At 44.8% G+C, this 20,764-nt stretch overlaps 8 protein-coding genes across 8 annotated transcripts; 4 read left to right on the plus strand and 4 right to left on the minus strand. All coding sequences in view use genetic code 12, as the record gives it.

Moving 5' to 3' along the window:
• Nucleotides 1-51: 51 nt before the first annotated feature.
• CIC1 (Cic1p) lies at nt 52-1,161 on the plus strand (the record flags this gene model as incomplete). Its single annotated transcript, XM_029033531.2, has 1 exon — nt 52-1,161. One exon carries the CDS (start codon nt 52-54, stop codon nt 1,159-1,161), a length of 1,110 nt encoding a protein of 369 aa, XP_028892123.2.
• An 87-nt stretch (nt 1,162-1,248) lies between these two features.
• CJI96_0002967 (uncharacterized protein) lies at nt 1,249-3,265 on the plus strand (the record flags this gene model as incomplete). Its single annotated transcript, XM_029033530.2, has 2 exons — nt 1,249-1,282; nt 1,332-3,265. The coding sequence occupies 2 exons, from the start codon at nt 1,249-1,251 to the stop codon at nt 3,263-3,265; spliced, it is 1,968 nt and encodes a 655-aa protein (XP_028892122.2).
• A 98-nt stretch (nt 3,266-3,363) lies between these two features.
• On the minus strand, nt 3,364-5,262 carry CTA8 (stress-responsive transcription factor HSF1; the record flags this gene model as incomplete). Its single annotated transcript, XM_029033529.2, has 1 exon — nt 3,364-5,262. One exon carries the CDS (start codon nt 5,260-5,262, stop codon nt 3,364-3,366), a length of 1,899 nt encoding a protein of 632 aa, XP_028892121.1.
• A 486-nt stretch (nt 5,263-5,748) lies between these two features.
• On the minus strand, nt 5,749-7,128 carry MAC1 (Mac1p; the record flags this gene model as incomplete). The annotated part of the gene is made up of 1 exon (XM_029033528.1): nt 5,749-7,128. One exon carries the CDS (start codon nt 7,126-7,128, stop codon nt 5,749-5,751), a length of 1,380 nt encoding a protein of 459 aa, XP_028892120.1.
• Nucleotides 7,129-8,500: 1,372 nt separating this feature from the next.
• ALA1 (alanine--tRNA ligase) lies at nt 8,501-11,356 on the plus strand (the record flags this gene model as incomplete). Its single annotated transcript, XM_029033527.2, has 1 exon — nt 8,501-11,356. One exon carries the CDS (start codon nt 8,501-8,503, stop codon nt 11,354-11,356), a length of 2,856 nt encoding a protein of 951 aa, XP_028892119.2.
• Nucleotides 11,357-11,413: 57 nt separating this feature from the next.
• Nucleotides 11,414-12,292, minus strand: CJI96_0002971 (uncharacterized protein; the record flags this gene model as incomplete). The annotated part of the gene is made up of 1 exon (XM_029033526.1): nt 11,414-12,292. One exon carries the CDS (start codon nt 12,290-12,292, stop codon nt 11,414-11,416), a length of 879 nt encoding a protein of 292 aa, XP_028892118.1.
• A 1,475-nt stretch (nt 12,293-13,767) lies between these two features.
• Nucleotides 13,768-15,498, plus strand: SAL6 (Sal6p; the record flags this gene model as incomplete). The annotated part of the gene is made up of 1 exon (XM_029033525.2): nt 13,768-15,498. One exon carries the CDS (start codon nt 13,768-13,770, stop codon nt 15,496-15,498), a length of 1,731 nt encoding a protein of 576 aa, XP_028892117.2.
• A 241-nt stretch (nt 15,499-15,739) lies between these two features.
• SNQ2 (ATP-binding cassette transporter) lies at nt 15,740-20,200 on the minus strand (the record flags this gene model as incomplete). The annotated part of the gene is made up of 1 exon (XM_029033524.2): nt 15,740-20,200. The coding sequence occupies one exon, from the start codon at nt 20,198-20,200 to the stop codon at nt 15,740-15,742; it is 4,461 nt and encodes a 1,486-aa protein (XP_028892116.2).
• Between the last annotated feature and the right edge of the window lie 564 nt (nt 20,201-20,764).

The following is a 20,764-nucleotide window of genomic DNA, read 5'->3' on the forward strand; positions in this document are numbered from 1 at the left end:
TTAGGTGATGAGAAGACAGAGCTCATCTCAGAGTGAACTCAGAAGCATAAAATGGCAAGGACAAAACAGACAAGATCCCGAGCTTCCAAGCAAGAGGCGCCAGCTCAAAAAAAACAGAAAGTTGCTAGTCAACTGCCCAAGGCCAGTCCAGCAAAAAATGCCACTCCAATAAAAGAATCTAAAAAAAGTGGTTCTCCGGAGACCAGTGCAAAAGAGTATGGCTATGTCTCCAAGAAGCAAGCAATTGCTGCGTTAGAAGAACTCAAGAAGTTTTTGGAACGTCAGTCTGAGGGTTCAAAGAACGATAAGTCTCAGTTGTTCGATGAGGATAATGACGATGACGATGACGATGAGCTGAAGTCCTTATATGTGGAGGTCCAGAAGAAGAAGTTCTTCAACACAAGACCCGGTTTCAAGGCCAAGCTCATTCCCCTTCCAAAGCCATACATGACTTCCAAATCCGATTTTAAGACATGTTTTTTTGTAAGAGATAGTTTCATCAAGACAAACGAATACCTCGAAAAGGTGGAGGAGGCCAAGATTCCTACTTTGAGCAAGATCATCACCTTGAATCAGCTTAAGACCATTTATCACCCATTCGAAAAGCGTCGTGAATTGTACAAGGAGTACGATTTATTCGTTGCTGACGATGCAATTTTATCTTCTTTACCAAACGTCTTGGGTAAGACCATGTACGACAACCAGAAGACCAAATTCCCAGTCCAGATAAGGCCATACATGTCAGATCTGCCCAAGGAACTCTCTCTTGAGAAACTCAAAGCACAAATCGAGAGAGTCATGAACTCGGCCCCTTACTTACCCCCCATGGGCACCACTGCATATTTCAAGATTGGTGCTTTCAACAAGAACTTCACGGAGGAGGAGTTACTTGAGAACTTGCATACCATTTTAAAGGAGTTTGATGAAAAGGAGTTGTTGACTGTTGGCGTCCAGACGCAGTGGTCTCCAGTATTACCACTATTCTACACGGAGAAGATCTACGGTGATGAGGACGTTCTTCAGGACACCCCAGAGGAGACCGAAAAGGAAATCACCGAAGACGTATTCGCCAAGGCGTTGTTTGAATTGGCTGACGAGGAGACCGTCAACAAGGCTCTTAAAGAAAATAGAATGGGCAGCCTTGCAAGAAGCAAGGCTTGAAAAACTAAGTGTATCATAGAATATAAAGTACCTACCGATTCGCACCGTGTACTGTAGTAAGCGATCAAAGTCTCTTCGCATTTACCCATGTGGATACTCACACTAATATACAACGAAGAGGGTATGTCAGAGCAATTGGGTCAAAAGTTTTGAAAATTTGCTAACCTCAGAGTTTTCTAGGCCTCTTCGACGAAATTCCGTTCTCAAGATTGGCAGAAACAATGATTACAAAAACCAAGAGGATTGTCTTCACATTGGCGACTTGAAAGTGCCCAAGAAGTACATCACGGTGAACGTGGGCTCCCAGGAAATGAAAAGTCTCGAACGTTCACCGCTATCTCTAACATTCGAGTCCATCTGTACAACCAAAGTGAACGAGGAAGTGTTCAAACTCCAAAGTCGCGAGGCAGATCCATTTACCAAAGAGTTTTCCGAAACAGATCTTTTGCTCAAAGTCAATGCCAACAAATCTGACCGTATAAAAATTAGGCTACGATGGGTTGACGTGGTTGTGTTAGCATTCTCTAAGAAGATGATGTACGAAGGTGAATGTATAGAATCACATTTGCCTGCCTTGATAAAAGAAATTTATGAAAGTGGCATCGATATAAGAGCCACACTGGACCCACTAAAAGCAACACATTATTTGACTGCCGTAGATAATCATGACTACAATCTACAGATAGCGCTTCTGAGGGCCATACCCGTTGTTTCCGAGGTGTGGGCATTGGCAATGAGGGATGAGCAGGGTAAAGTTGAAGAATGGCTTTTGCACTTGGATCAAAGGTACTTATACGAGAAGTCTGAGGGTAATTATGTGTTCCCTGACTCTAGAAGGCGTACATTGTTGAGCAGCGTGAATGCTATTGTATGCTACCACACGCTCAACAAGCAGACCACAAGACTCGAGGAATGGCTCAAGTGTTTGGGTTGCGCTCCTCAAATGTTGCAGGTGCCCAATGAAGAGGAGGCGGAGCTCACGTTGCAGCAAACTACGAATGTTCAGATTTTTGTCCCCAATGATGATAGGTTGAGCTTCTTGCAGGACAGAGCCAATACCACTGAGGCTTTATGGACGGCCATGGTCAATGTCGACGCATCAATTTTGAAGGTCTTTGAGGCTTCGGTGAAGAGAAAGCCCGAATCCATCGATTTGAGACCGACGCAGCGAAAGAGGCGGAAGGTTAAGAAAGTAGGCGACACAGACTTCTTTCAGTTCAGTCAAGCTCTGTCAATACCAATACCCGAAGAACATGTTGAACAGAGTCATACAGTTGAAGAGGTGCAGCCAGCTGGAAAGTCTCTTCAGTCCACTAACGAGGTTCAACAAGAGAAAGGCGAGACTCAACGGGAGAAAGGCGATATTGACAGTTCTAATACCTCTGCAAGTAACGAAAGTGGAGACGCAGGCGATCAGTCTCACGAAGTGAGCAAGACATCAACCTTGGCAGAGGACACGACATTTCCAACAGAAGAGTTGCACAAGAGGCCCTTGGAGGAGCCATCTTCGAATGAGCCTAAACGAACAAAGGTTGAACCCACAAGAGAACGGCGCAAAATTATCCCACTAGTATCGTTGGCAGACGCTGTGCGTTCGACGAAGAAACAGGCGGATTACGTGGTCAAGGAAGAGCTTGGACTCGACGAAGCCTCAATAAATGAGAGCCTTGATAATCTTGCAATCGTCGAGGAGATTGACCTCTCAGTACGAAGAGTCAAAGGCAAGCCGGCACCAGTCATCGACTACAAGGGCCGCAAAAACTTCAAGTCATTCAAGAAATCAGCGTCTGTGCCGAAGAGCATCACCAGAACCTTCATACAGTTGGAGAACCAGGACAACTCCATACATTTTGAAGGTCTAGCAGCACCGAAGAAGAAGCGAGATATCTACCCTGTCAAAGTCGATTTCGACAAGGAGATGGGTGGAGTCAAAGGGTTTCAGCCAGAGGAGTCTCAATTGTTTGTTGGCGAAGAATCTGAAATCGAAACTGAAGATGATGGTTTCTCTTTCCTGACAGGGCCTAAGCCACTGGCTACAGCTGACATACTTGTTGATGAAAGCGATGATGATGACGACGTCACGTTTGCGTTCTCCAGAAGATGAAGGTATTAATTAAATTTGCATATCTAACACCATCTACGGGAGTGGTGTCAAACTCTATATATTCCCGACTGATACCCAAAACTATATACTTAGAAGAATTAACGCCTAGCGCTTTTTCTCGACCGTCCTCGCCTAGGTCGAGGTTCCTCGGTAATCTCCTCAATATGACGTTTTCTCTTATTATCGTCAGTCTTTTCTTCGCTTGTGTTGAATTTATCGCTCTCGAAGTCCTCGTCTGTATTAGGTATGGGGTTGGAAGAGCTATTGTTTAAGAATTCATTCACATCGAAATCATCAAGCTCTGTGTTTGATGGCGACGAATTGCTGCTCTTTTGCTGTTGTAATTGGTGTTGTTGTTGCTGTTGTCTGTTGGCTAGAGTTTGGATCCAGTCCTGAACTTGCAGCAAGGCTTGACCTTGTTTGGCAATGTTCTGCTCTAAGCCTTGCAAAACATCACTGTTGGGTTCAGCAGAGGAGCCTAGTTTGGCAAATTGCTGAGATGGGGTACCTGGCATTATGGGACTGTTGAGCTCAGGAAAGTATTGTCTTGGGGAATGAGCGCCTGGCTCTTGATTCATGATTTGTTGGTAGATTCTGCTTACATTTGCAGAAGGATCGTGAGGAGTGATATGGTCATTTCTCACGATTTCTTCGATGGATCCGTCTTTGCTGGCAGGTACAGATTCCCGTCTGGCAGATTTAGATGTCGTGGTATCAGAGGACGGAGAAGTCAGATGCTCCTGGTCCATCAACATTAATCTTGACTTGGATATTGGTGCAGCAGCAGGGTAAGGAGGCCTTGTGGGTTGGGTACCCTGATATAATGCAGGTGGACCATAGTTCGAATTATAGGAGCCATCTTCAACCTCAAAAATCTTGCCAGCGGAGTTACCATAAACTGCAGCAAGGAACTTCATTATCTTATCGAGAGTCTGTGCCTGTTTCGAGTATCTTTCTCTTGTCGTATAGCTCTCGCTCCAGAGTGTTTGATTGTCCTTTCTGATGCGTCTCATATCCTCGATAATGGCCAATTGATTCATTTTGATCTTATCAAGTTCAGTCACTAGAATTTGAAAGTTGACATTTGGCTCCACAGAGTCTTCTTGAGTACCTGACTTGTTTCTCACGATGTTATCGAGCAAATCTTCTCTCCCTCTGACGAAGTAAGGATTTTTGAATTGCCATACTTCTTCTGCGTTCTTCGAATCTTTGGCCATTGAACCACTCGTGATATCCTGAACCTTATGCCAGCCATACATGTTCAACTGACGTACGAAAGATGCAAAGTTGTTATGCTTGAAGTACTTTGGAAGAATACTTTTCATAAACTCTTCCCTATGGAACACCTGGAATGTCAAGCCGTCCTCGTTCCATCTGATGTACTCCTGATTCTTTGGGTCGTTCACCATTGACCATACTTTCATCACGAATGCTGGTTTTGTCTTTGGTCCTTGCGAGTCCTTCTTCCTTTTTCCTGAGCTCAACATCAATTGATTGTTGGAGTTAGCAAAAGTGTTTGGTAGAAGCGCCTGGTTCTGCGTCACAGAAGGCAACACTGACTCCGAAAGAGGAGCCATCGGTGGCATGTAATTGGCATTGTTGAACCTCGTCAACACACCAGCGTGGTTGCTCCTGTCCTGGTCGCCGTTGCCATGCTCATTGATGATATGCTCTCCATGTGTGTTCACAAACTCCGTCAATGGCGACAAGGACGGCGTGAGCAGCTCACTAGGTTTCCCTTCAAACTCGTTGTGCTGTTGATGTTGCTCATTTCGCTGCGACACACCTTCGTTTTGGACATTGTGCTCAAACTCATCGAAGAGATGAGATGGGTTCCCCGGACTTGGAATGTCTAGTGGAGGGAAACTTGGAGAAACCAAGTTTGCGTGGTGTGGATACTCTTCACCTCCAGCGCCATGGAAAGTGTCGTCTCTGTTGATGACCTGTATGTCATTATCCCTCGACAGCGTCGATTCCTTCGGATGGTTAGATGCCATAGTGGGAACACAAAAGTGGCAATGTGCTTAGTCAGACACGATCACTGGTGTATGGATGGAAGGATGCCGAAGGAGTTTTTTTCGGAGATGGGTTGTATTTATTTTTGATATGCTTTAGATGCGTGAGTCTCGTTGGGGTACATTTACGTTAGAAGGTGATGGAATTTGCTAGAAGGTTCCATGAGCAACCGTTTACTTCTGTGTGCAGGGGGCTATCTACATGTATCTGGAGTAGGTTAGATGTCTCAGATGCTTGACAGATTGGGTATAGTATGCACGCCATCAACAACGAACATCTGGGGAATGAGTTTTCATTGGCTGGAATATGAAAGCTATGTAGGTTGTCAGTTTTGTGTGGCCAAGCATCCAAAGTTGAGGTGGCGTGATTTACATTACTATATACAATTCGCTTTAAGATATAGATATCTTAGCAAGAACGCTAGAGATTTGACAGCCAAGCAACAGCTTGAAGATCTATCTATGTCCTCATTTAATCTTCTCCAGACTCGAACTATCCTTATTGTTACTCATACCTAGTAGTGTTGAGTCCGAACTTCGCGACAGAAGAGAAACACTCGAACAGAGAGGTGAATGCTTGTCACAGCCGGTAGAATTTATCGACTCCTGCTTGATTGTGTGGTTCTCCAACGCTGCGCGTGAAGTGAAGATGTCGTCTAGTCTGTAGCCGTCAATAATACCGTGGGCTTCACAATTTGTGCAAAAACAAGCATCGTCTGGACACTCACATTTGTGATCTTCGCTATTGTTGACGGATTCCACTTCTGTCTGTCCAGAATCTTGGCCCACGGAGGCGGATTCCCCAATTATCAGTCGAAGAAAGTTTGCGTAAGTATCAAAGTCCTTAGGTACAGAGCCAGTGGGAGGGATAGGCTGCGTACCCGGCTTCTCTGAGATTTTCTTCGGTTGTTCTTTCAGGGTGAGAATTAGGTTGGAACTGTATTGAGCATCGTTTCGTAGCGAGTCAAGATGGATTTGTGCTGGTGGCTTTGGAGCGTTGTTATGTTCGACGCAGCCAGGGCAGTTGCAGGCATCAGTACATCGGCAAGTACCCAGAATCGAACACGAAGGCACGTTGACGACTTCAAACACTTCGCCCGTATTGCTAGAGGCAAGGTTGGAGTACGTTTCTTGTCGTACATGGTTGGAATTGTACAGCATTTCCGGCATAGGCACGAATGGAGGAAGGGACATGGAAGGAAACGAAACGTTCGTGAAAAGATTGTGTGGATATGAATTAGACTGAACAGGTAGCTGTCCAATATTGGACGAGACCATGGGAGAATCTTGAGGAAGGTTTGGCCTTAAGTAAGGATTAGCCAATGTTGGATTTGGATAAGGAGTGTGAGGGTCATTGTTGTTCGTGGCATTGGCCTGCTTCTTGGAGCTGCAACAAGTCAGCTTAGCAGGTTGTACATGAACTTCTGACTTGACTGGGAACTTATCGTTTTTGTGCTTGTCGAAGTATGATTTGAGGATCTTAGTTCTGGAGACAGCGCTCTTATTGCAGGAACACTGCTTCGTGACCCTGGAAGCACCCTTTGAGCAGCATGAAGAAGAGTTGATGAAGCTATCTGAATGAATGATTGGTCTTCTGCTCTGTACTTCGTGGGCCTTCTCGTCATACGGCCCCAAAATCTGTCCGTTCAGTAGGTCTATCACCTGTTTATCTGAAGCTTTCAATATAACCACAGGGTAGTCTTTGCAACTATCGCCTTCTTCTGGTTCTGGAGACGATGCCACTTCTTCGGCAAAAACGGCAATTCGATGATTCTTGTTTCCTGTGCCTATATTGGGCCGCCCTTTCGACCTCACTTGTAGTAACGGTCTCTGGTGGTGCCGACACATGGAGGAACGGTGGCCTCTGATGCACTCCATACAAGCATATTTGGCATCATTAATGAGGATCATGCTGAACTAGATATGGAGTATTGTTAAGAGAAGGTTGACATGATCTTGGGAATTTAAGTTGTGATAGATGAGTATTTTCAGAGTAGCCATAGTGAGAGCAAATTCGTCGCCCAAACAGGTAAAGAGCTCTAACCATGTGCAGGCGGCAGTCTTAGGAACCCCATAGTTTACTGATAGACGCTAGCACCTTTTTGGAAAGTCGATGAGATCGTAAGGGAGACTCACGAGAAGGAGATAATCAGGGATCCTGTCATTACTGGAGGATCGCTACCTAAGCATAACGGACGGCGGCATAGGTGGTTGAATTAAGTGGTGTAGGATGAACAAATACATATTTCGTGTCATTTTTTTTTTTTTTTGCTATCTTTCGCTCTTAAAGAAGAATCCTCGTTTCATAAGTCTATCTCTTTTTGAATGTAGACGACAAACCTTCATGGCGCCAAAAGGGTTGTGTTGGTGAAGCAGTGAGTGACTCTAAACTGCTCGTGGCTGCGAAATGTGTGATAGGAAGAAGATCTTCCGGGAGGCCAAGTTATTTAGAAGGTATCATTCAATTAAAGAATGTATTGGGGTTGGAAAATTTATCTTATCTGTGAAATTCTCATCCTTCGACTTGGAACGAGAATGTCTGTTATGATGGAGTCTCTGTGGGATCCGCACACTAAAACCTCTGTTCCTTCGTTGAGGCTCAGAAAAAGTAATTTATTCTCTACTACAATGGTTCAGAAGGACTTGGTCTAGGGCCAGATCGAATTGTTCAACTGAATTTTTTTTTTTTTTTTTCTATTTCTTTTGTTTTCTATTTCTCTTTCGAAGTGCTGTCAATAACCTTCGAAAGGTATCTTTTATCAATACAAATTTTGTCAATTGCATGCTACTACCGTAGTGGTGTGACTCTCACGCCTGGATAGCTCACAACACATGCTCAAGCGTGCCTGCTTGTTTCACTAACCTTGTCTTTTTTTCAGCCATCTTTATCAGAATCCTTCAATACTTTTGTCTTAAAACCTCATCTTGATGACGTCACTGGGTCAACTTTCTTTTACGCCAGTCTACGGCTTCAGTGCACTCACCCACGCCAGGCTCCAGCCAAACCCACCAAATCAGCAATTTCACATATCCATCCATATAGCACACACCAAGCACACATTGAACTGGTCTCCATCTAAATTATCTCTCAGCTTCCCACCACCATTTTAAATAATCCCATTCTTATCTATGTCAGTGTCCTGCACTCAACCTCCACCATAGAGAAATTTCTTCCACTGCTTCATGCTCCATGCTAAAGACCCTAACTCGCAAGCACACCATGACAACCTGGACCGCTAGCACTGTTAGACAGACATTCTTGGACTTCTTCAAGAGCAAGCAGCACACCTACGTGCCATCGTCATCTGTGGTGCCCCACAATGACCCTACGTTGTTGTTTGCCAATGCTGGTATGAATCAGTACAAGCCAATCTTCCTCGGAACCGTTGACCCCACTTCTGACTTTGCCTCTTTGAAGAGAGCAGCTAACTCACAAAAATGTATCAGAGCTGGTGGTAAACACAATGACTTGGACGATGTGGGTAAAGATTCGTACCACCACACGTTTTTCGAGATGTTGGGCAACTGGTCGTTTGGCGATTACTTCAAAAAAGAGGCTATTGAGTGGTCCTGGGAGTTGTTGACGGGCATCTACAAATTGGAAAAGGACCGTTTGTATGTGACCTATTTCGAAGGTGACGAGAAGAACGGTTTGAAGCCGGACTTGGAGGCTAAGCAGTACTGGTTGGACGTCGGTGTGGCTGAAGACCATATTTTGCCTGGTAATGCTACCGACAACTTCTGGGAAATGGGTGACCAAGGCCCTTGTGGCCCATGTTCCGAAATACACTACGATAGAATTGGTGGCAGAAATGCTGCTTCCTTGGTGAACATGGACGACCCCAACGTGTTGGAAGTGTGGAACATTGTGTTTATTCAGTACAATAGAGAAGCTGACTCTTCGCTTAGACCTTTACCAAACAAGCACATTGATACTGGTATGGGTTTCGAGAGATTGGTGTCTATCTTGCAAAACAAGTTCTCCAACTATGACACGGACGTGTTCACCCCAATTTTTGAAAAGATTCGTGAAATTACTGGTGTCAGACCTTATACGGGCAAGTTTGGCGCTGACGATGTTGATGGTATTGACACTGCTTACAGAGTTATTGCTGATCACGTCAGAACGCTAACCTTCGCCATCACTGACGGTGGCGTGCCAAACAACGAAGGTAGAGGTTACGTCTTGAGAAGAATCTTGAGAAGAGGCTCTCGTTACGTGAGAAAGTACATGAACTACCCAATTGGCTCGTTTTTCCAGCAACTAGTTGACGTTGTTATAGAGCAAAACTCTAAGATTTTCCCTGAGATCGCCCACAATTTGGCTGAGTTGAAGGAAATTTTGGTCGAGGAAGAGGTTTCCTTCGCTAAGACCTTAGACAGGGGTGAGAAATTGTTTGAGCAGTATGCTATCATCGCTTCGAAGACCCCTGAGCAAACGTTATCTGGTAAGGATGTTTGGAGATTGTACGATACATACGGTTTCCCCGTCGACTTGACCAGATTAATGGCTGAAGAAGCTGGCTTGAAAATCGATGAGGTTGCTTTCGAAAAGGCAAAACAAGAATCCAAGGAAGCATCGAAGGCATCTGGTTCTAAGAGCGGTGCTGAGTTAATCAAGTTGGATGTCCATGCATTGTCTGAATTAGACGGGAACGACGCTGTCCCTAAGACTGATGACCACTACAAGTACGGTTTGGAAAACACTAAGTCTAAAATTGTTGCTCTTTACGACGGTTCGAAGTTCACTGACTCCATCTCAGAGGCTGGTCAACAATACGGTATTCTCTTGAATAAGACCCCATTCTACGCTGAACGAGGTGGCCAAGAGTACGACACCGGCTCTTTGGTCATTGATGGAAGCGCTGAATTCAACGTCACCAACGTTCAGTCATATGCTGGGTACGTTTTGCATACAGGTAACTTGGTTGAAGGTACCCTAAAGGTCGGTGACGAGCTCATCGCTACGTATGATGAATTGAGAAGGTGGCCAATTAGAAACAACCACACTGGTACTCACGTCTTGAACTTTGCATTGAGGGAGGTTCTTGGTGACAGTGTCGACCAAAAGGGCTCTTTGGTCGCTGCTGAAAAGTTGAGGTTCGACTTTAGCAACAAGCAAGCCTTGACAACCAAGGAATTGGAGGACGTCGAGAGAATCTGCAATGAAAACATTAAGGCCAACATGGAAGTGTACGCTGAAGATGTCAGCTTAGCTACTGCCAAACAGATAAACGGTCTAAGGGCTGTGTTCGGTGAAGTTTATCCAGACCCTGTCAGAGTTGTCTCAATTGGTAAGCCAGTATCTGAGTTGCTTAAGGACCCAGAGAACAAGGAGTGGCACAAGTACTCTATTGAACTCTGTGGTGGTACCCATGTTGCCAAGACTGCAGACATAAAAGACTTGGTCATCATCGAAGAATCTGGTATTGCAAAGGGTATTAGAAGAATTGTGGCCGTGACTGGTCATGATGCTCACCGTGTTCAGCAAATTGCCAAGGACTTTGATGCCGAATTGGACCATGCCTCGAACTTGCCATTCGGTCCAGACAAGGAGCAGCAGGCAAAGGAGCTCGGTGTTACATTGAAAAAGTTGTCCATTTCAGTCTTGGATAAGCAGAAACTCAACGACAAGTTTAGCAAATTAGACAAGTCCATCAAGGACCAGTTGAAGGCTAAGCAGAAGGAAGAGTCCAAGAAAACTTTGGAAGTCATCAACGAGTGGTTGAAGGATGAGGAGAAATCAAAGGCTCCTTTCCTCGTTGCTCATGTTCCAATTAGTGCTAATGCTAAGGCTATCACTGAGGCGTTCAACCTCATCAAGAAGCAAGCCAAGGAGAAGTGTCTTTACATGATAACCGGTACTAGCGAAAAGGTTGCTCACGGCTGCTACATTTCAGATGAGGCGATTAGCAAGGGTGTTGATGCCAGTCAGGTTGCCCAAGCTGCCATTGCTTATATCGGCGGAAAGGCTGGTGGTAAGGGTAACATCGTTCAGGGCATGGGTGACAAGCCTGAGGGAATCGACGAAGCTCTTAAGGCTGTCAAGAAGCTTCTTGAGGAAAAGTTGCAATAGATGGGACCGTGTTATGCACGAGGGGTATGTATATCTAATAAACTTACGTATTGAAAGCTACTTGTCGTTCGGGCTGGGGTCATCCACGGTAAGGTGATCTTCTTCCTCCGCTGTGATTTCCTCTCCATTCACAGTATTGACAATTTCATCGACAACCTTCCGCAAGTCCTGCTTGGGAACAGACCTGTCACCAATGATACTGACGGTAACGACGCCCCAACCGAAATGAGGGTATGAGCCGATCTTGATTCGCTTCCCGTGAGTGTCGTCGCATCTCTTTTGTATGTCACCCAAAAATGGAGCAATATTTGATTCAAACTTCTTCGTTTTGACAAAGTAGCGTGTGTAGCTCTGGGATGCACATCTAGGCTTCACTGACTCGCCCAATCCAAACAAGAGACGTTTGAATAGTTGAGGAACACCAGGCAAGACAAAAATGCGTTCATTGATCCCAACTATCGGCACCCAAAGAGACTCGTCAATAAATAGTTTCAGCACTTTGGTAGTTTCTGACGGCTGAGGTATCGTTGCCATCCTATAGAACGCTTTCAATTCCGACTCTCCTAACGAAGACAAGAAGGGGCCCCTTAGTTTCTGCATTCTGTTGACGGTTTCCTCGTCCAATTTACACGGAACGTGGAACGCAGAAGCCAATGCTTCGTAGGTGATATCATCATGAGTCGAGCCAATGCCTCCAGAAGTGACAATGAAATCACAATTCTCGTCAGTAAGCACCTTGAGGGAACGAATGATATCGTCGGCGTCGTCTCCACATACCACTGTTTTCTTCACTGGGATCGACAACTCTTTGAAACAGTACTTGGCAAACTCAAACGAGTTTGTGTCTAGGATTTTGCCATTAAGGACCTCGTCGCCAATGATAAGGCACCCCGCCGATTTGATTGAGGAAGCCATTCTGTTGAGGTTGCGGAACATGTTTGTGAATGATTCGCGAATGCTAGGGTAAGATGGCCCGAAGCAATGTCAACTTGCTAACACTTTTTTGTGACAGATTGATGAAAGATTCAAGAAAGATGTTATCATCGATCTTGCACCAGAGCAGGCGAGGCATGAACACTTGACTTTCTACTTTCGCTGAGATAGAACACCGTGGGCGGTGTATTGTGATTACTGTTGGGAAGACTCTAGTTTAAGTTTATGCGATAAGAAATCTACATGTTTGGTAGCCTTGCAAAGATGTTGCCAGATGTAATAGAATATGTAAGCACTGAAATTGACGTATAGTGACCACTGTTTAAGCACAAGCTCATTTGCAGCCACTGCCCACTACGGCTGTTTTGCAATACTAGTGAAGAAAATTTTATAATTGTAGCCAATATCAGCCACAAATTTGCTCAATTGGTTGTAGCAGTGTTACTTTATTCCTCTTATTGTAATATCCAAATGTCTTCCTAATACTCGTGTGATTGCCAAGGACAAGTTAGGCAGGCTCTCATTCAGATCCCCACAATTAAAGCAAGTACATGAACACATCTCTGTCGAGTTTTCCAAGCGGAAATATTCTGATTTCGATCTTGTTTTGTTTACTTCTTTTTATATCTACAAATCTTCATATTAATTTTGATTTCCGGAAGGAGCTTTGGCAATCTGGACGCATCTTCACCCCTTACCCCGTTTGAAAGTCTGGTCCCGCAATGGCAAAAAGTTGCGAACTGCCAGCTGCCAAGATTGCTTACTACACCAATCCGCAAGACACAAGGTTGCAAAAAAAAGAAAAATAAAAAAAAAAAGGGGGAAAAAGTATGGCTACAAACAGATTTTGACGACTTTCGCAATTCAAGACAATACAGAAAATCAGCCAATTTCCCGAGTTCCCCAGGTCTTGGTTGCTTCACGCCCCTGGCGTTAGACCATCCAATGGGTATCGGAACCGACTAGCGCACATCTCTTTCAGTCACATGGACGTTAACGAGACGCAATCGAAACGGTGATGTAAGAAAGACCGTAGAATAAGAACCATGGGGATCTCAAGAAATCAGGTATAAATAGAGGAGAACTCATCACGTTTTATCCAGCTTATTTTTATATTGCGTTCGTGAATCATCGCTGCTTTCTGCTTGTTCCTTGTGATCCCCAGCTTCAACTTTGACAGGCAGTCGCGGCGTCATTGCACCTAGAGTACTTAGAGGCGAGCTCCCGCCACAGCCAGGCTCGTTTCTCATTTTTTCCTGGTGCCACGCTCTATACTGCCTGTGAAACGGGTTTTGCGCACGACCCGCATCCTGCTAATTAATTAGATATATTTCCTCGCACATCCTCAAAAATTCTGACAAATAACGACTTACACTATATTTACACCTTTAGACCACCTTTTCCTTTTTCAAATCTTATAAACACCTCCAACACCCCGCTTCAAGCTTACTTCGTTCAAGTACCCCACAATCCAAATTATGGGAAACAGCCCGTCCAAAAATGACCCTCTACCGAATAGCCCAGCTACACTGAACAACGGTGCTTCCACCTTCGAGTCTCTTGACTTGGACCTGGATGACACCGTGCCCCCGCTATCTCGGCCTACCGGAAACGGTAGCGAACATTTAGACCAGAGTTTGAAGAGCTTTTCCTTTCAAGAAAAGGAGACTCAAAACGCTCATGCTCCATACCCTTCTTCTTCCCCAACACCTACTTCCTTAGTCACTCCTTCTGTTGGACCCAAGAATATACCTCGTTCAGTTGCTTCCTCCCCGCTCAAGATTTCCGACCGAAAATCCCCTTCAGGTCGCCGTGATGAGCTTGGCCTCGAAGTGGATATTTCCTTGGCCACTGCCTTGAACGGCTCTGCCGTGCGGTCTACAAAAGAGTGGTTGGCGCCTTCGTCTTATCAGTCGACAAACTCATCTTCCTCCATTGATAGTCTGAACGGTTTGTCTGTTTTCACCAACGGTGAAGTGAAAGACGAGAGCCTGATCTCTTCAGTGTCTTCAAACCTGCCCGTGAACTTCAAGGGCGCTCCATTCTTACAAAAATCAGACAGTCTCGACCCTATTCAGGAACTGTCTAGCCTGTCTTCGAGCCCATCTTTCACCAACTCAGAAATATCCAAGGCAAGGAAGTCCGCAAAGTCAAATGACTCCCAGGCTATTCCGAAGTTTAGCGATCTTGGTCGCAAGTTGACCTCAAGAGCCAACTCTTCTTCCGCTCCCTCATCTCCACCTCTCATTCCAAGCGCCAAAAGGGTTGAATTTGACTTGGATGGCATTATTGATAGATTGTTAAGCGTGGGACAGAAAAGATCCAGCTCGGCTTTCAAGGCAAGATCTCCAAGGGACAAGTTGCCTGTGACACCAAACGAAATCAAGCAAATCACTGCAAAGTCTAGATCGATCTTTTTGGACCAACCCACCATGTTGAAGTTGTCTCCTCCCGTCAAAATTGTTGGCGATATCCATGGCCAATATCATGACCTCATCAGAATCTTCAACTCTTGTGGCCATCCGCCCCATACCAACTATTTGTTTTTGGGAGACTACGTTGACAGAGGTTACAAGTCGTTGGAAACTATCTTACTTTTGTTGTGTTACAAGATCAAGTACCCTGAGAACTTCTTTATGTTGAGAGGCAACCATGAGTCAGCCAACATCACCAAGATATACGGGTTTTACGATGAATGTAAAAGAAGATTACCCCTTGTCTCTGGCAGTCACAAGTTGTGGAAAAACTTCGTCGACGTCTTCAATAGTTTACCTATTGCAGCGTCTATCAATGACAAGATCTTTACTATCCACGGAGGCTTATCTCCTGAGTTGCGCGACTTAAAGCAGATTGAACAAATCCAAAGACCAACGGATATTCCAGATAAGGGCCTTTTGGCTGATTTACTATGGTCCGATCCTGATCCGAAATTGAAGACATTCTCCGAGACTCACTGGCCCAAAAATGACAGAGGCGTGTCATACTGTTTTGGTAAAAAACATGTAGACCATTTTTTGAACAAGTTCGACATGGACTTGATCGTGAGAGGTCACATGGTCGTTGAGGATGGTTACGAATTTTTCAACAGAAGAAGATTAGTCACAGTATTCCTGGCCCCTAATTATTGCGGTGAATTCAACAACTATGGTGCTGTGATGAGTGTTGACAAGAAGTTGTGTTGCTCGTTTGAGTTGTTGAAACCTCAATGAGTGCAGCGTTTTGAATTTTCTTTATCTTGGATTTCACAAAGCAGTCAATCCTAGTCGTATTTCTTTTAACGACTCATGTTATGCCTTTGGAACTCACGATTTCAACTTGCGTGCTATGACTAACGGATGATCCTTGATGATGTTGAATTCATTTCTATATATACAATGTTTGGTTATTTTTATATCTATAAACAAGTTGTTTGTTACTCAGAACAAGTAGATTTGCTCAAGCGTTCTTCCCTCAAGCCTTCTTCCGTCTTATAGATGGGAGCTTGATGGTTGGAAGCTTCCACGATGAAAGTCTGATCACTTTGTACATGAAAAGACAGAAGCAAATATTAAAGACGATGTAGGCACAGTAAAAACCAACATTACGCCAAATGTTCGAATACTTCGTTTGGATCGTCAAGAGGTATTCGTTGGCATTGGTGTACTTGCAGTAAGCACACTGAGTCGTGCTATTTGGCTCTTCCAAATAGCCACCAGCACTTTGAATGAAATCACCGAGGAATTGAGCACAAGTTTGGCCCTCTGGTGGAGATACGTAAGCCATCTCCTTATCAGAACAGTGAACTTCACGATCGTAGAGGAACGACGCAACCAAATTCTGAATGATATAGGTGTATGGACTTGCCTTGTTCATGAATGTCCAGAATCCTGGCATCAAGCTCACAGGTTGAACGATTCCGGAAAAACCAACAATAAAACTGTAAAAGAACGACACCAACACCGCAGCTGATTGAACATCAGGTGAGAAATACAAAATCAAGAATCCAAATGAGATGTTGAAAAGTTGCAAGAAAATTCCGTGTGTCAAGTAGAACACGCCTGAATGAGGAGCAGAAAAGTCAGCCCTTGTGGGGAAGTAAAGCGAGACAAACATAAATGCAGCTGCAACGTAGTTAAAAGGTACTTCACAGACATATTGAGCCAAAACAAGAAGCCACCAACGGTAGGTGTTGGAGAGTCTCTCCCTGCCTTCGAAGACATCACGAACAGCCATACATTGCTCCTGAATCTGATTGATAACGGGGGCCGAGACAACGACTGACAAAAAAGCACAGAACATGCCGTTTTGCATACCTGTGATCGACTTGCTCAATCCAAAGAAAGTGAAACCGATAAACAAACCACTGATTGTCATCAAGAATGTCTTTGCCATGATATACAGCGGCTTTCTCCAGAAAGCAAGAAATGTGCGTCTCACAAGGATGACAAACTGGTAAGGGATGTTGGTAGCGTATGGATTCTGAAGCTCCTTGGCCTCCTTTTCTGACAAGCCCGCCTTTTGCTTTCCCTCTTCAATAAGCTGGGAAACACGCTTCTCAACATCGATCTTCTCTTGAGAGTTGCTCCACACTTCGAACCAATTTTTATCTGTTGAGGCAGTGGCACCAGCACCGATGGCTTCCAAAATATATTCAGCAGGGTTTTCTTGCTCAAGACATTTTCTTGCTCCGTTTCTTTCAAAATAGTCCAAGATTGTTCTCGAACGCTTACCAATTTCCCCAAAGTAAACAGTTTGACCACCCTTTCTCAAAAGCAACAACCTATCGAATTCTTCAAACAAGGTAGCCGAGGGCTGGTGAATTGTGCAAAGAATAGCCTGACCAGCAGAAGCCAAATCTCTTAAAAGTTTTACGATGGACCATGCAGATTGGGAGTCTAAACCCGAAGTTGGCTCATCAAGGAATAGTAACAAGGAGGGCTTGGCGACCAATTCGACACCGATAGTCAATTTCTTACGTTGTTCCACATTAAGGCCAGATCCAAGCTGACCAACAATAGCATCAGAGTACTCTTCCATTTCCAATATCTCGATAATTTTTTCCACGTATTCAAATTTCTCGCTGTCAGGAACGGAATTGGGTCTTCTTAGCTGGGCTGAAAAACGAAGGGCTTCTCTGACAGTTGTCTCAGCCAAATGAATGTCCTGTTGTTGGACGTAGCCAGTACGACGACTAAATGATCCATCAAGTGGCTTACCATTCACCAAGATATCTCCCGTGATAACACCCATGTTGACTCTTTGAGCTAACACGTTCAATAAAGTAGTTTTACCAGCACCGGACTCCCCCATCAAGGCGGTCAACTTACCAGGTATACAAAAACCAGAAACGTCGTCCAAGAGCTTCCTTTGACCACCATCGTATGGGATCACGTAGTCAACATTTTTCCAGCAGAAGATGTCTTTCGATTCTAAGTCTGCCAAAGCAGAATTTGATGATGCTGCAGTCTTCTCAGGCTTAACTTTTTCCAAATCGGAATCACCTTCGCCACCCCTCTCAGCGTCAGCCTTCGCCTTCTCTTCGGGAGTTAAAATGTGTTCAGGCTTCTTGCCACGCAAAAAGAAAAGTCTGTCGACACCACCAGACACTGGACGAACAACTTCAAAACCAATTGCGGCAACAACAATGAAGAACACAATAAAACCAATCAAGATACCGAAGTTTCTCCAAACGTGACTAAAGCTGTATGTGAAAGCAGTCTCAACATAAGCATCACCACTGACGATGCTCAGGCCGGGTTCTGAACCTTGAAAAGCGCAAGCTGCTCGAGATGAGTCATAGCCAGGTCCTCTGGGAACAAGGTTTGCACCGGAACATTCCATTTTTCGTCCGTGAAACTCAGTAGTGAGCATGGCTTCGAAACCGTAAAGCACAGGGTTAATATAAGAGATCCACTTGAAGTATACCCTCATGGATGGTCTTTGAATCATGAAAGACGAGTACATCAATGCAGCCAAGATGAGGACACCAGCAAATGCATTGGCAGCAGAAATTGTTTTGTTCCAAGCCGAAATAGCTTTGAATAGACCGTTCATGCTTAGAGACACTAGGAATGAAAAAAGCAAGAATGTAAAGTATGCACCAGCGTCTCTTTTCAAATTAGACAAGAAGTAAAGAATCAAAGAGAAAACGATGGTAATAAAGAGAGTGAGCGGCACAGAACTGAGGGCGTCGGCAACGGCACATGCTGATGGATGGTAAAATGAGTAGTTATGTTGTTTCATCATAATTGGTCTTTGATTAAACGAGTTGGAGATCTCTGCAAGACCCATCAATGACAAGTACAAAACCGAGAAAAAAATCACACCCCCTCTCGAAAATGCACCAGACACGTCATTTGGAGTGTTGTAATAGAGAGAGCCAACAATCAAACTTTGGGCAATAGCGGCAATCGTCTGAGTCACCGCGTATGCTTTATCACCTTTCATGCTCTGGAAACCTCTCATCATATTCAAACGAAACTGCTCGTAGAAGTTCACCGTGTAGTGAGAGCCAGTTCTTTGGCCCCTTTGCTTTTGTTGCTTGATGGACTCGATCAAACTACGTTTAGTTTCATCAGGGTTTTGCTCAGACTTGTAGTCTTGAATCTCGTTCTTAAGATTCTTAAAAGCGTCAGATGCCAACCAATACGCCTCAAAGTCCTCGGCAGTACGAGGAACTTTGTTTTCGAATCCAGGTTTGGGGAAACGACCGTGAGGGTCAGTGATCGCTGTCAAGAATTCAGCGGTAGATTGTCTTGGAGGACATTCGAAACCCATGTCTTCGAAGTATGCCTTGGCTTCCTTAGTAGATCCGAAGTAGATCTGGCGACCCTTGTACAAAACGGTGACCTTGTCAAAAGTTTCGTATATGTTTTCAGAAGCCTGATAAATAGTGACAAAAGCAGTTGATCTTAAGATGTCAGTAGACACACGAATGGCTTGGGCGTACTCCAAAGCAGTAGAAGCATCCAAACCACGAGTGGCATTATCCCAACAGTAGACCGTGCCCTGACATGCCAATGCCTCAGCGATGGAGACTCTCTTTCTTTCACCACCAGATACACCACGAATGAAGTCATTACCCACTTTTGTCTTGAAAGTGTGACGTAAACCAAACACTGTAGCAAGCATTTCTCTCATGAACTTGACGTAGTCATCCTTCGACATGTCATTGACTCGCTTATCAGGCATTTTGCAACGGATGGCAAAATCCAATGTCTGCTCCACAGTGAGATGGGGATGGTGGGTATCTAATTCAGGGCAGTAGATCAAGTCCTGCTTGAAGTGGCGAACCATGCTATTTCTGGGCAATCCATCGTACTCAATGTCACCAAAGATGCCCGTGTACATAGAAGAATCAGTGCCCGTGAGGGCCTTTAGGAATGTCGAGCAGCCAGCTCCAGGTCTCCCCAACACAAGCACCATTTCTCCGCTTCTAGCGTAGCCGTTTAATTCGTGCAAAATGTCTTTCTCGGGTTTGTGGCCTATTGAACGCAAGGTTCTGAAAATGGAGGCTGGCATGTTCAAGACATCAGAGAGCGTGGGTAAGAAAGCATACGATTGATCGATGCCTCTGACCGTCATGTTCTCAAACGAGACACCCATATCCCTAAGCTTCACTCCCGAAAGCTCAGACTGCTTGATCTGCGTGTAAAGAAGCTTTCTCAAGTCAAACGCATCGGGGTCCACACGGAGATCTCCCTCGTAAAAGGTGAGGTTAGTTACTTCTCTAGACAAGGAGTGAAGTCGCTCGACTTCTTCACGACTAGCATGCTCATTGCTGATAATCGACCTTGTCTCAGCTGGGTTGTACTCATCGATTGTGTCGTCTGGGGTAGTTGAGTCACAATCCGACCCAGGGTATTTGGTTGAATCGACGCCAGCAGTGTTACGCAGGTTGACCTTGTCGGAAGACGCAGTAGGTACCACCATAGCCAATGCAAGAGGATTCAAAAAAACGAATGATAAGAAAAGAGATTGGAAAATGTGGAACCGTTTAGGCTTTATACGATTGGCTTATTGTAGCCTAGACTTCCCCTGTACGACCACTTTTTCTGTCTCACTGCACGGCGCCGCTGTATGAGGAAACACACAACGGCTATATCAACCGAGAGTTCCGCCAGCAAAATATTGCTTTTGTGGCCACAGCTGGAGCTCAAAACGAGCGGGGGCGATATTGTTGAACAACGTTGATGCTTACAAATGGTTATCTATATTTATTTCCTTTTTTTTTTTTCTTCTTATTTTCCAAGGCAGATAAGCCTAGACAAGAGCTTCTGGAGGGCGCTTTTTGCCTCTGACTAGTAAGGTTTCATTGTTCTGCGGGAGACCCAGGGACAAAGAGAAATTTGCTAGCTAACGCCTCGCGAAAAGAGACACCGACTCGCTTAAGCCAGCGCCAGAGTAAATCGCACAAACTGCAAGAACATGTGTAAATGAAGGATTTGTTGAGATTTGTGGGTTTTTGTGCGTTTGTGTTCTTTCTTTGGTCTGTCT

This window comes from Candidozyma auris, chromosome 3, assembly GCF_003013715.1.
Source record: "Candidozyma auris chromosome 3, complete sequence".
NCBI lineage: Eukaryota > Fungi > Ascomycota > Pichiomycetes > Serinales > Metschnikowiaceae > Candidozyma > Candidozyma auris.